At 38.1% G+C, this 13,598-nt stretch overlaps 1 protein-coding gene across 1 annotated transcript in view; it reads right to left on the bottom strand.

The window, feature by feature from the left end:
* Positions 1-78: 78 nt before the first annotated feature.
* Positions 79-13,598, bottom strand: part of LOC115446493 (dnaJ homolog subfamily C member 13) — a 32,817-nt gene continuing 19,297 nt past the window's right edge. The window contains exons 21-38 of the mRNA XM_037439155.1: positions 13,226-13,390; positions 12,944-13,095; positions 12,272-12,473; positions 11,792-11,980; positions 11,453-11,588; positions 10,904-11,280; positions 10,515-10,694; positions 10,109-10,270; positions 9,507-9,725; positions 9,089-9,221; positions 8,500-8,763; positions 7,789-7,901; positions 7,287-7,459; positions 6,692-6,920; positions 6,225-6,392; positions 5,726-5,872; positions 5,111-5,336; positions 79-4,818 (exon numbers count right to left, since the gene is read on the bottom strand). Of these exons, the coding sequence (XP_037295052.1) occupies positions 4,745-4,818; positions 5,111-5,336; positions 5,726-5,872; positions 6,225-6,392; positions 6,692-6,920; positions 7,287-7,459; positions 7,789-7,901; positions 8,500-8,763; positions 9,089-9,221; positions 9,507-9,725; positions 10,109-10,270; positions 10,515-10,694; positions 10,904-11,280; positions 11,453-11,588; positions 11,792-11,980; positions 12,272-12,473; positions 12,944-13,095; positions 13,226-13,390 (3,309 nt within the window). The 3' untranslated portion in view covers positions 79-4,744. The remainder of the gene's footprint in view (positions 4,819-5,110; positions 5,337-5,725; positions 5,873-6,224; positions 6,393-6,691; positions 6,921-7,286; positions 7,460-7,788; positions 7,902-8,499; positions 8,764-9,088; positions 9,222-9,506; positions 9,726-10,108; positions 10,271-10,514; positions 10,695-10,903; positions 11,281-11,452; positions 11,589-11,791; positions 11,981-12,271; positions 12,474-12,943; positions 13,096-13,225; positions 13,391-13,598) is intronic.

Genomic DNA, 13,598 nt, shown 5'->3' on the forward strand with positions numbered 1-13,598 from the left:
ATTTTAAGTACCCACGGTACTTAAAAAAAATTGCATATTAACTTTTTTTTTATTTAGGATAAAAATAAAACACACCCATATCCATATATTATATTAACCTCTATATATATTACAGTAACATAACTTATATCTAAATATAAAAATATACATACATCACGTTGACCGACGCACGCGCAGCCACAATCTCGCACGTGTATGTCGCTTTACAAAGCTTTGTATAAATTATAATATCACTGGCTTATCTGTCCATTCCTTTATTTTAATACTTTCTCCTTAATTATTACTTATTCGTATTCTTTTGGAAGCACCACGTTTTTTAAATTTGTTTACTTAAGCCTCGATGAGACAGATTTTATAGACTGCGCTGTTTAATGTTTAATGATAATAAATGAGTAATTTGGAATATTTAAAATTTTACAATTCAGTATCTGGGACGTCGGTGTTCGAAAGCCATAAACATTAAAATCTTAATTTTATTTTTTTAATAAAATTTCAATTTTAATTTTCTGACTGGCAACATTTAGAGTGTGTATTAGTTGCCCTTAGCATCACCTCTTTTTCCACTATCAAAGGCAGAGTTTAAATATATACCCATTTCAAATGTTTAAGGACCTGTTTCAACTGAATATTATCCGTACAAGACGAGAAGAATCTGTGTTATTGTTTGTATTTGGTCACTCTTTATTATATTCAACCATTAGCGTTTACTCAGTCAGTGAAAAAGGTCATAAGATGCAGTATTTTGAGGCAACCTATTAATAATTAATTACTCAGAAATTGACATACATATTCTGTACGTAGTACAAATTTAACAAAATTTAATAAGTAAATGAACAGATGTCACGTAGATTGTAGCTCTGTAAAGTGACGTACACGCGTTCATACCGATTACATTTTACAATTAGGACGTACTCGATTATTAATGAGCGAGACATAAGAACATTCAAAGTCAGTAATGTTGCAATATCAAAAAATTATAAAAGTAGATCTACATTGTCAAATGCCAAACAAGTATATTTTCTGAGCAAAGTAATAGAAGAAGTAGTTTAAAAATAAGATCAAAAAAAATTATTACATTATATTATTCATTACTAAAAAAACAAATACATAAATAACACACACTAACTTTCATATAATTTTCCGAGATAAATATCTAAATTTAAAATATCGATAATTGACAGTGCAACACTACTGTCAGATGGCTTAATTCTATGATATGACTAAAACCAACAATCCACATTCGTTTATATATTATCACACAAAACTCGCACGTAATATCTATAATTAATTTTACAGTAGGTAAAAAAAGCTCTACACATATAAAATTATCTCATTTAGAATAATTTCACCTGTTCCGTTATTATCAGGCAATTTGATTTATCGAAAAAAAAAATACAATAATTTTGTCTCCTATATTTTCAGTCTCAAGACAAACATAAGTGATGGCAAGAAAGCCTTGTGGTGTTATATGTACTGCAAGTAGATGTTAATTTTATCGACTATGTCGATATTTTCATATAATAATTGTTATTATAAAACCAATTAAGTAGGAGTATGCATTGCATGTATATTTTTAGTAAGTAGTTAATAGAAGAGTAACGAACGATTAATAACCAATCAAATGCCTAACTTCAGATACTAAAAATAGACCAATCATAATAAAGGTGTCAAACAGACTAATCTGATTGGTCGACTTCCGTATCGATTCGGCAATTGGGTTACTTTATTGAAATTTTTCGCAAAACGCTAGCAACTTTTACACTTTAAGAAAGAATAATAATAGACATACTTTAAGAAAGAATGAATTTTAAAAGATTTAATTCAAAACTAACACACGAATAATTCAAAATGCATAGTCGATAAACAAACATAGCGACATACTATATACTTTTATAAAAGTGCGAATACTACTCAGGCTGAGGACACAACATTTATATTTAATAAGTTTTTTATGATTAAATCACATGTTATGTGAGTTATAAATTCTATTCCTTTGACCATCAAAATAAATTTATCGACGCAATCATCGATAGCTTAGCCTTAACCTAGCTCTTTCTAGCTAGGTTTCAACTCGCTTATTGTTATTTTTTATATTGTCTGTTTCACTACAAAGCGAATGAGATATCGTGAAAATTTATTGATGTGAAATGCCAGACGTATACACCTATATTTACGTTTTCAATTTCAATAAACGCGAAGTGTTTCACTTCATTCTTTACACGTCATATTATTTCATCTACTGGTGACGATTCACTCGAAGTTAGATCTCGTTCAGACAACAGACATAAAAACCTTTTTATTACATCCGATTAAAATAGTGTTGACATGGTGACTTTTACAACGCATGTCAATAAGCAGTTATAACAATGAACTTGCGTTAAAATCTTATCTGAACAAGACTTCGATTTATTAAGAATAGCATATTAAACAATAACTGATTTATCCTAATGTCTAAATAGTGCGAATTTCAGATAATTCCTTACGTAAACTAACAATGAATAGGAATGGCGTATTTTCATTATACTGAAGAGATCATGCCACAAAATCTTTCAATGCATACATGATGAGAAAATGTAAAACGAATATTCCGTTCCATTTTTAAAACAATCTAATGCGACATTATTTTAATTTCCATTATAATATAGATTTTTATTTTAACAGTAATTTGTAAAAACATGATAGCAAATTGGAATTCCGAGTATTGATGTTTGAGAGTTGTAAAAGCTACTGGAATATCGTTTCCAAACACAGTAGATTAAGTTTCTCCAATAAACAAACAAGCATACCATACGACAATAAGTGTTACCACAGTCTATGAATATCCTTATTAGCCCACGAATACCGCAACACTATATCGATAAACCAATTCATCACTATGTTTATAATTTCTCATCACGCACTCAATTCGGCTCCTAGCACTCGATATCACCTTTGGCTCGTAATACTTTACGATTACAAATACTTGTTTTCCATTAGTATACAAGAGATACTTCTTCGCTGATTTCATCTTACATTAAACGTCTATACATAAGTACAGAAATTAAATTGATTTCAGCTCGATGACAATACTAATAGTATTTTTTACGATATTTTTACAATATTTTTAGTGGATGTGACAGAACACGGTCCTAAATTATCGATATGAAAATGTATAAAAAAAATCCAGAATATAGAAGCAGAAATATAACACTGTCGTTCTGACGATTTTTATCAAATTTCAAACGTTTTTTATCGATAACAGAAAGCATTGAACCAAAAATGATCGATTATTTTGCGAATATTAAAAACCGTATTAACGCATTCAAATTTCACAATAATTTCGTAGGATCTATATTGCATAACAAACTGGAAGTGCATGAACTATTTGTTTAAAACGACACTATTTATCGATAACAACGTCGATTATTTGAACACGATAGAGGTAAACACGTACATGCTATTGCTTACGATATATTCAGTACATATTGCGGTAATTATAAAACTATTGTGGCCAAGTATATAGAATACACAAAGAACAGTATTGCAGTATCGATTAATTTCATCTATAATATTTTCACAGTGCATTTTAAAAAAGCTGTGACTTAAACAATAATTCAATATTTTTTATTATTATTTATAGTAACAATGATATTAGTCATGATAGGCATGAAGAAATGCTACTGAGAAGTAAGAATGGCATTATTATTTATTAGTACGAATATCGATTTTCCTCCAAAGCATATTTTTACAAAAAAATATAATTTTGCATATTTCAAATCACAAAAATTTTGATCATTTGCAAATAGAACGCCAATATACTTAACTCTATAGCGAGATATTGTCGTATAAAATGAATGGATTCTAAATACGGTTCAAATTGGTTAACTGGATAACATGAACCGATTATATTAACTAGATAATTAGGCACGGAAATTAAGCCTTTTTGCATCATAACGCGTGGTAACATTATTACGTAGTATACACTACGAATAACAATTAAAATGTCGAACAAAGCATATGCCATAATTATCATCTACATTATTTACAACATGATCTATTAATTTTAGGTTCTTGTATGCCCTAATTAGCCCTCTAATGTTATCGATATTTTAAACGCAACATCAAAAAAATATTGAGATATATTTTCACCGACATAAATAACTACATCAGCTCGATGTGTATAACCGATTTCAATCTCTAACTGCGGACAATGGAAATAATACACCAATGAAAATAAGTCATTCGTAAGCATATCAAACGAACTATTCTGATTGGTTTATTCCCACTGGTAGCGTTCATTGAAGTCGGTGGTAATAGCCGACAAACAACTAGAACACACAACTACGTGGTGTTGCACCGAGAAGTGTACCTGCACTTACTTAAACAAAATCCCCCACCACGCGGTAGTGTTGGCAAGATGTTTACCAGATATTATAAGTCGATATTAGCGTTATTTACGTGCACGGCAAAGTGACCCCACTGCACCTAATGGTAAGTGCAGTGGGGTCCAATAGAATATCGACTGACGAGAGATGATTACCCCTCGACAGTCGACATAATTATGCCGGCCTGTTGCAACCGGATATACACAGGCTGATCCCGAAACGCGATACACTTACGTGTGCTACTACAGCGGGTTTTAACACCTTGTGTACGGTGGTCGCTATCCGGGCGGATATAAAATATATCCTACCACCAGCTAAAGCGTGAGGGTAGAGAGCTGTTACTATACTTGCAGCGGATGTGTAGGCACGTGGCGGCTCGGTCAGTCGATCGGCGGCGGTTGAGCGGGAATGTTCGCTGGCGGTGCGGTGAGGTAGCCCGCAGTGTGAGGTGTTGCTGTAAAGGAAACAGATTTCAATTAGATCGGGTGATGCAACATTTCATCACTCATATTGAACTGAATTATCGGTGTGGTGATTTATATTTATTAGTTTTATTTCAATGTTGAAACCAAACAAAATAAATAATTTATTAGCATGTCAAAAAAAAACCTCCGTTTGATTGACTAATTTCCGCAATAGATAAAAAAAAATGAATTGGGATCATTCATTGAAAATGGCAGTTAGCGCATTGAGATAAGTGATAAATTTAGGTTTATGCTGATGGGTAGTAGTTGTTGGTGTCTGACCGGCGATGGAGTGGTGGTGCGCGGGCGCGGTGATGAAGAGGTCGTGCCGCTGCACGGCGTACTGGTCCCACACGGGGCTGCGCGCGAGCACGGCGCGCACGCGCTCGCCGTGCGCCGCGCACCGCGCCATCGCCTTCAGCGCGCACACCAGCCGCGCCGCCGCGCCCGCCTCCACGCCGCGCTCCAGCAGGCCCACCAGCTCGCCCACCAGCTCCGACTCCAGCGCCTGCACAACACGGCAACATTATACTACCACAACACTTAGCGTATTCGGCTAAACGTTGCACCTGTCGGGCAAACCAATATCGACTTTCTGTTCTTATCTACAAAGTTAGTTATGTATTAACTAAATACCGCTCCGCTCAAAAATACATGTCGTCTCGAAACATACAAGAATACTATGGATTAACAATGGAACAAGAGAGCATTAGGCGTGTAACCACTGACGCGCCACCGCAGGAACCGCTACACAAAAAATATCGTAGATGCAAAATTAAGTAAATCAAGAATCATTATTTTTAACGAATGTATCGACTTTACTCAAACTTCTATACAGCAAGTTCTTTTCATATCAAAAACTAGTTCTATAGGATTGATAATATATCCAAAACTTACCTGTAATACTAGTCGGTCGGTGTTGACGCTACTGTTGAATATGGATGACAGAGTCTCACTCGCGCATCCGATGATCTCCTGGCAAGTCTTAACGGCAGTCTTGAGACCAGACATCACATCCGTTTGTGATAATGCCATTATGCACGCCTGTTAACGAATAATTAATTTAAATGTTAAACTGAAAATATCGATATTTAAAAAATCGTTTTTTAAATCGTAAGTATTGATACGTTTGCTTTTTTTACAAACTTCGTTGAAATCATTAAATTCCATTAGTCGAAGCGAAGCATTTTGAAATTTTCACACGTTAGAAACACTATATATTTAAAAAACATCGAGAATGACTTATAAAAAAATTGTGGTAATCATAAATTTACAAGGAAGATTAATTATAAAAACTATCGATACATATATATGTATCGATATCGTCCCGCAATATGTCGATATTAACGATACATATATTAGTATCGATATCGTTCCGCAATATGTCGATAGTAACCTGATTATCAGCGATGGCGGCGAGCACGGGCACGATATTCACGGGGTAGGTGGGCAGCAGGCGCGTGAGGCGCGGCAGCTCGCCCAGCGCCGCGCACGCCTCGCACAGCGCCGGCCGCGACCGCAGCAGCACCGCCAGCGCCGCTGCGCATGTCCAGCCGCGACTTCCCTGTACACAACCATATTCTTTAAAACTTTGCTAGTGAAAACTCAATATATTGCTATATTTTATCGATTAAATAATTGAATAGTCGCCTTATAAATTAAATCCACTATGGATAAATTTTAGCAAGTAAAAATTCCCCTTGAGATCTATTCATCTGTAACAAAATAAATCAATGACAACGATGAAGATATCGACAAAAAGTTAATAGCAGGACTAGTTATAAGAAAGTCGACCAAATAACAAAATTTAGTCAGGAAAAACTATTACTATAAAGTCTATAGAGAAAATAATAAAAAAAATACCTCAGTAGCGTCTTTAGGCAGCGCAGATACTGTCTCCGTGAGCAGATCCTGCAGGAACCGCTTGGGGCTGCGCAGGTTCCAGTGCGGGTTCTGCAGGTACAGGTTGAGATAGACTCCGCCCACGACCACCTCGCCGGGCGGCGCCCACGCCACTTCACCGCTAGCGCGCTCGTTCGCCTCGCGGTCCTCGAATATAGCGTTCGGGTCCCGCGCTTGAGTTGTTTGGTGTCTACAAAAACAATATTAATTAATAAGTCTAATCAAAATAAATAAAATATCTAGACTGCTAACTCTTAAGCGATCCCAAAATAAACCATTCCTATATAAAAAGCTAGAGTTTTAATCGATTTTAGTTCTGATTGGTACGAACCACGTAGAAAAAAATCGATCGAATCAAAAGTCGATTGTGGCAAAGGTGTCACAATCGACTTGCAGATATCGATTAACGTCATTACAATTATGGTTTTAAGTCCCTATTTTTTTGACCAACAAATTACATCGACTCCATATCGATCTACCAATTTGATATCTACTTATAACGCTGTCCTCGAACCTATTAATCGATATCATTCAAATAGTAAATGTAGAGCTGTACCTGTCCCGGAGCTGCGCGAGGTGTGAGGCGAGCCGGTGGCGCGCCTCGTCGCTCCACACGAGCTCGGGGTGCTCGTGCGCGGCGTCGAACATGTGCAGCGCGGCCGCCGCCGAGCCCTCGCGCATCGCCTCCGCGAACACCAGCGGCAGGTAGCGCGCGATCGTCAGGCGCACCTGCCGACCACGCAGTATACACATGGATTTCAAGGATATGTTTGTGTAGCTAATATGTCGAAGAAATTTGGATATAGAGGTAATAAAAATTGCAAAAATACCGCTAAGATCTCTTGCGGTTTTGTCTGTGTGATATTATTACCAAATGAAAATATGTATTTTTAATGTTAAAGGAAAAAAGACTACTATGAATAATTTGATTGTCATAACTCATAAGTATCATAGTCACAATGAAGTGAATATATTTTTTTCTTCATATAAACTGATAGTAGTCATCTATATCAATATTCTAAAATGTACCACCTTTTGAGAACGAATTAACAACTTACCTTAGGTCCGTGTAGTTTGTCGGCCATCATTCGCGCTAACAATTCGACAGCCGTTTCTCTTATCTCTGGCACTTTGCTATTGCAAAATAAATCTAACAAATATATCACAGCACCTGCAAATGGACAAAGAAACTTTAAAACCTGATGTCGGAAGTCATATAACCTTTATAATATTATGATCTATATCCATATACGTCATTGTCCTTTTAAATATTGTAACCAGCTAAAAAAGAAATAATAACTAAATATTTTTACCAAAATAGCAATATTTGATTGCTTTAAATAAACTAAACAGTATAAATCTAAACTGAAAAATATTTTGATGTAAAAGAAATATAGTATAGATAAGGGGCTGTTCAAGTATTACGTAACGCAATTTTTGAAGATTTATGTCCCCCCACCCCGCCATGTAACGCGCCGTAACGTTTTCCTCTAGGCCCCCACCTCCCTTCAAAAAGTTATGTATCTCTAAAGTGTAAATTTTTTTCTAATATTCATAATCATATTACGCAAAGTACCGGAAAATCGCTAAAATACCTTTTCTATTGTTTTTAAATAAAAAAAAGACAATGTTACATAACGCGTTGTTCGAACCCCCCCCCCTTCCCGCGCCTGTAACGCATCGTAACGTTTTACACGACCCCCTCCCCTCTAAATAGTTTTACGTAATACTTGAACGGCGCGTAATAACGATGTTGTCCTATGAGTGACCTTTAGCAAGCGCCTCCTTGACGACGGCCGTGTTGGCGAGCAGCGCGGAGAGCGCGGCGAGCGCGTGCGGGCGCGGCGGGCGCGCGGGCAGCAGCGCCAGCAGCGGGCCCAGCACCGCGCTCGCCGCCACGTCCTCCACGCACTCGCGGCTGCGCGCCGCCGCGCCCGCCACCTGCACGGCCGCGGCTTGCAGCGCCGGGTGCGCCGACGCGCCCATGAGACCGAAAATTACGCCGAACTGGCCTATGCATTGTATCTCCGCGCCTGGGGATAAACATTAAGCACTTACTACAACAGCTATCAGCTAGAGAGTATATATATCTTGTAAGAAATCGATATATGTCAGTACATACGTCGTTGACATATATCAATCGCCTTTTCAGATAACATTAATATAGCAAACCTTTAAGGTAGCTTTATGAATCTATAAAATAGCTCTAATATTCAAAATAGAAATTTAATGCAAACATGTAATCACAATTTATTAAACCAACTGAACCTGAATGGTATTTAAAACTCTACACAATCTCATAATCGATTTTGATAGTCATAAAGTTATTGCTTATATATATCAATAAAACCAGCTTACCTGGATTTTTAATAATAACATTCGCTAACGACGTCAAAGCCAGCGTGATGTGTTCCACTACTTCGTCCGTCATGTCAGATTTCGTTTGCTCTTGGATGAAAGTGAGCAAATCAAGTATGAACTGGTGAGGATTCTACAAACATACAAGTATATTAGAACATTTGGTATATTAAATTGGGTTTAAAAAATAAGCCCTAAAGCTAATACATAAACGACATTCTAGTGATTGTAAATCGCAACTATTCCGCAGCTTACACAAATAAATCAAAAGGTCGATTATAACCAAATTCCGAACACCAATTTATCGACAACATAATTACGATAATTTTTCCAGCACAATCATCAAACCCATCCCAAATATCAAAAATCTCGAACGTAATCCATCTCCAAATATCTCGATAATAAATATCGATCTTACCTCAATAGAGAACTCGGGTTGTTCGTTGTAAATCTGCAGATAGACTCCACCGACTGTAAGTAATCCTTCGTGCGCTGAGTAAGTGAACGGTTCCACTAGCGGTCCATCATCTTCGTAGCCACTCTTGGCGTTGTGTAACACGTCGCGTAGTTCCGCACGAGTACTATTGTCCCATACTAGGTATGGCGTTCGCCAGTTGGATGTGAGAGTTTTTAGAAGCTGAAATTAACAAATATCGATATGTGTTTGAGCCCTAAAGCTGAGTTACGGGAGAATTAGAAAATGTTGTTGACGATACAATTTCAAAAACATTAATACATGAAAAATGCGTGAAAATGTTTAATATTGTTAGACCATCTATCTTATGAAAACATAAAATAATACTGTACGCACTTAAAATTAATTTCGAAATATCGATACAAAAATTAGTCGAATTTTATAACACTATTGCTTGTGGACTCCAAACTTTACATCGGCATAAGAATTATATCTTAATAGAACATAAATTTACATGCTGTGGTCTCCTATAATTGAAGAAGCACATCACACAGTTAATTGTAAAAATCGATCGAGGTCCTTCAATAAATAAAATAAAACATTACCTCATGCTGATCAGGTTCGGCGAGCCTTCCACACAAGTACGGGGTGAGCAGCGTGTGGAGTGCGTTCCGTATTCTGTCGTCGTCGGGCGACGGCTCCGAGTGAGGCCCGTATATAGCCGCCAACGCTTGCACGCACTTCTTGGCTAGCTGGTTCGCTATCTCCTGCGAAAGTGTGTATCGATAAACTTAGATTCAACATTCGTGACTGTATACTTTAGAGGGACTCTATTTAAATGCAATTTGCTTTAAAGGTGCAATGTCTTACACTCGACCAGCGGAGTAGAGAGTTTTCCTTAGAATGCACAGCATTTTACACACTGTGTACAATACTTTGCCATTTTCTCATTGCTGTACCTGATAATAAACAAAATATGTACGTTATATCGATAATGTAAGTGTGATGTACCTGTTTGTTAGCCTTAGCGTCCGAGTCGACGCCGGACTCTGCGAGCGTGTAGTCGTAGTGCAGCACGGCGGGCAGCAGCGCCGGCAGCACCGCCGCGCGCGCCAGCTGCACGCGGCACCGCGGCTCCGCGCACAGCGCCGCCACCGCCTCCGCGCCTGCGCATGCAGTGTCGCCCAGCTTCTGTCGCGACACACCGACAAAATATTGAACACTTGTTATATTGTTAAATAAAATAAAAAAATATATAATTCTAACTTAAATTTAAAACGTGTATTTTTTTTAAATTAATGTAGATGTTGCAATAGTGTTGAAAATAACAAGCACTTTCTAAAAAGAATACAGATGTGAGTTTATACATACGAAAGCTGTTTTAGCAACAAGACACTCACAGGTTTCTTGAGAAGTGGCACGATATCCGCACAGAGCTGCGGCATGTCGGCGCAGACGGCGCGGCACGCGGGGAACGCTGCGGCGACGGCGATGCACCGCGCACAGTGCGCGCACACGGCGGGCGCCACGTCACTCGCGCGCGTCGCGGCCGCCAGTACCGGCGTGCAGCGCGCCAGAGCGTCCGCCAGCACGCGCAGCCCGCCCTGCCGCCGCAACTCCTCCGCGTTCAGGGAGGAGCACGCCACAGTCGCGTGCGCAAGCTCGCATGCGGCGGGGAGCAGGGCGTCGCGCGTGCCGAACAACTGCTCCGCCTCCGCCTCTAGTCGTGCGGTACTCAGCAGCTGCGGGTAGCCCGCGTACTTGTACGCAGACAACACTACACACATACACATACTTTAAAAAACTGTATTTTTTTTTTAAACATAACTAATGTAAACATTAAAATAGACCTGGCAGATAGTAGACGTCCGTATTCTGATACTAACATTCTATACCGGATTAAAACGTGTCTTTTAGCTTTGTCCTCAATCTCGTAGTATATTACTTACCCTCGGAATACCGTTGGAATAGAATAGTCTGTGTCCGCAGTATGAGAACAATGTTATTTGTATTGGGACCATCTCCGGTCCATACATTTCTGCTACACAGAAACTCGTACGCCTGGTTCACGGCCTCGAATCGTTCCTGTAAACAAACACTGTGTAAATATTCAGAATATTTTACATTACCGTTGAAAAATACATATTTAGCGTTGATTTCTCAAAAAACATTTTTAACATTATGAGTCGATAAAATCGATAACATTTATCGATTTATTTTATATGCCAGATAACATCAATCTAATAAACATTACACATAGATCTTATGCTTTAACAATATTGACTCACTCGGCCCTCAGGGTTCTTGTCGGGGTGGTACTGCTGCGCGAGGCGGTAGTAGGCCTTGCGCACGGCGGCCTCGTCGTGCGCGCCGTCGCCGAGCCCGAGCGCCGCGTACGCCTCGCCCGCCGTCATCGACGCGGGCTTCTTCTCCACCTCGCGACGCCACGCTTCGAGGACGTCTTTTAATAGACCAACCTATAGGAAAAAAATGTAAGTTAGTCTGTAGTTAGTTGTCGCTATATTGGACAATCGATAGATTCGCAATTATACATGTTTATCGATTTTATACCACCCATTTTTATAAATAAATCCTACTAAATCTTGCATTAAAACTAATTAAAAATAGAAGACATCGACCGTAGAATTTTCTATTATAACAAGTGCGCAATGGATAGCAGTTATAAACCTGTTATAAAGCATGGTATTCATTCCCAGCTCAACTATTAAACAATAAATAGTCACATAGCGTAAAAAAATCTTATTTACCGGATCAGGTATCGGCCAGTCCGGGAACTTGTCGGTGTCGCACAGGTGTCGCAGGTAGAAGACGTTGCAGAAGAGCTCTGCGTCGAGCTGCGGGTAGCGCACGGCGGGCACGGCGAGGTACGGGTAGCGCGCCGCCACGTGCGCGCGCAGGCGCGGCGAGAACTCGCCGATGTGCGCCGACACCTTCATCATCAGCGTGCGTCTGGCCGGCAGACTCAAGCGTTAGCATATCTTTTTTTTTATTTAGCCGAATAATTCATCAAAATTGTAGCAGTGATATTGAACAATTCTTACCAACTATTGACTTAGTTCATGAACACTCAAATATTACATTATGTATGTATGATTTGCAATGACATTTAAAACATTAACATAAAAGTCGATAGCTGAAATCGCACTCTTAATAAAATAATGACCCATTCTAAAATTGCTTATTTGTGGGAATCGTCAAACAACCAATTTCTGTTTGTAACCTTTTAGTTTTTTTCCTTTTTTTCATGCTTTAGGTTTCATTTTTTACCTATCTTTAATAAGCTCAATTTTATAGCAACTTCAAAAAAAAGGTCGTATACAAAAATTAGTTTTCCGACGACAGGCAAAAATTAACAATTTTGAAACAGGTCAATATTTATTAAGAGTACGAAATATCAATTATCGTTATCCCTGTAGTACCTCATTTCTGAATTCCAGATAGCCTCTGGCGTGTCCCACTCGCCAAGGAATATTTGCGCAAATTTTTCAGCACCATGGTTTTCTAAGTAGCACACCATCGCTTCAGGAAGCAATTGGCCTAGTATAGACCGCTGCATTATATCCGAACTAGTCTGAAATATATAACAATATCGATAAGTCAACGAACACGTTTTATAGACAAAAATAATGTTTATCGATTATGAAAACATTTTAATAAATTTTTATATCGATATAAAATTATAGTCAACATTGTGGACTTACTTGATCCGCTCTAAAGGCTTGTTTCATATGCGTGAGACGCAAGAACCTGGCGATGGGTAGTAAGTTGGATCCAGTATATAACAACATGAAGTAGAACACGCCTGTCAGGTACAGTTTTGATATTTCCGGGTTGTCCTGCATCACCTCGTACAATAGAGTTGCGACCTACAAAATTTGGAATAAAAAAGATTTAATAAGGAACCTTTAAAGTACAATATCAACAGTTAAAAAAGGACAAAATTCGATGTATCGATAAGAAAAAAAATCGATGTATCGATAAATTATATTTAAAAAATTAGTTCTGGAAAATATAATAACATTTAAGGGTTTTAAATAAATTTAATAGAAATGTCTATATAAATATCTTTTACAT

This window comes from Manduca sexta, chromosome 16, assembly GCF_014839805.1.
Source record: "Manduca sexta isolate Smith_Timp_Sample1 chromosome 16, JHU_Msex_v1.0, whole genome shotgun sequence".
In the NCBI taxonomy this organism is placed as follows: Eukaryota; Metazoa; Arthropoda; class Insecta; order Lepidoptera; family Sphingidae; genus Manduca; species Manduca sexta.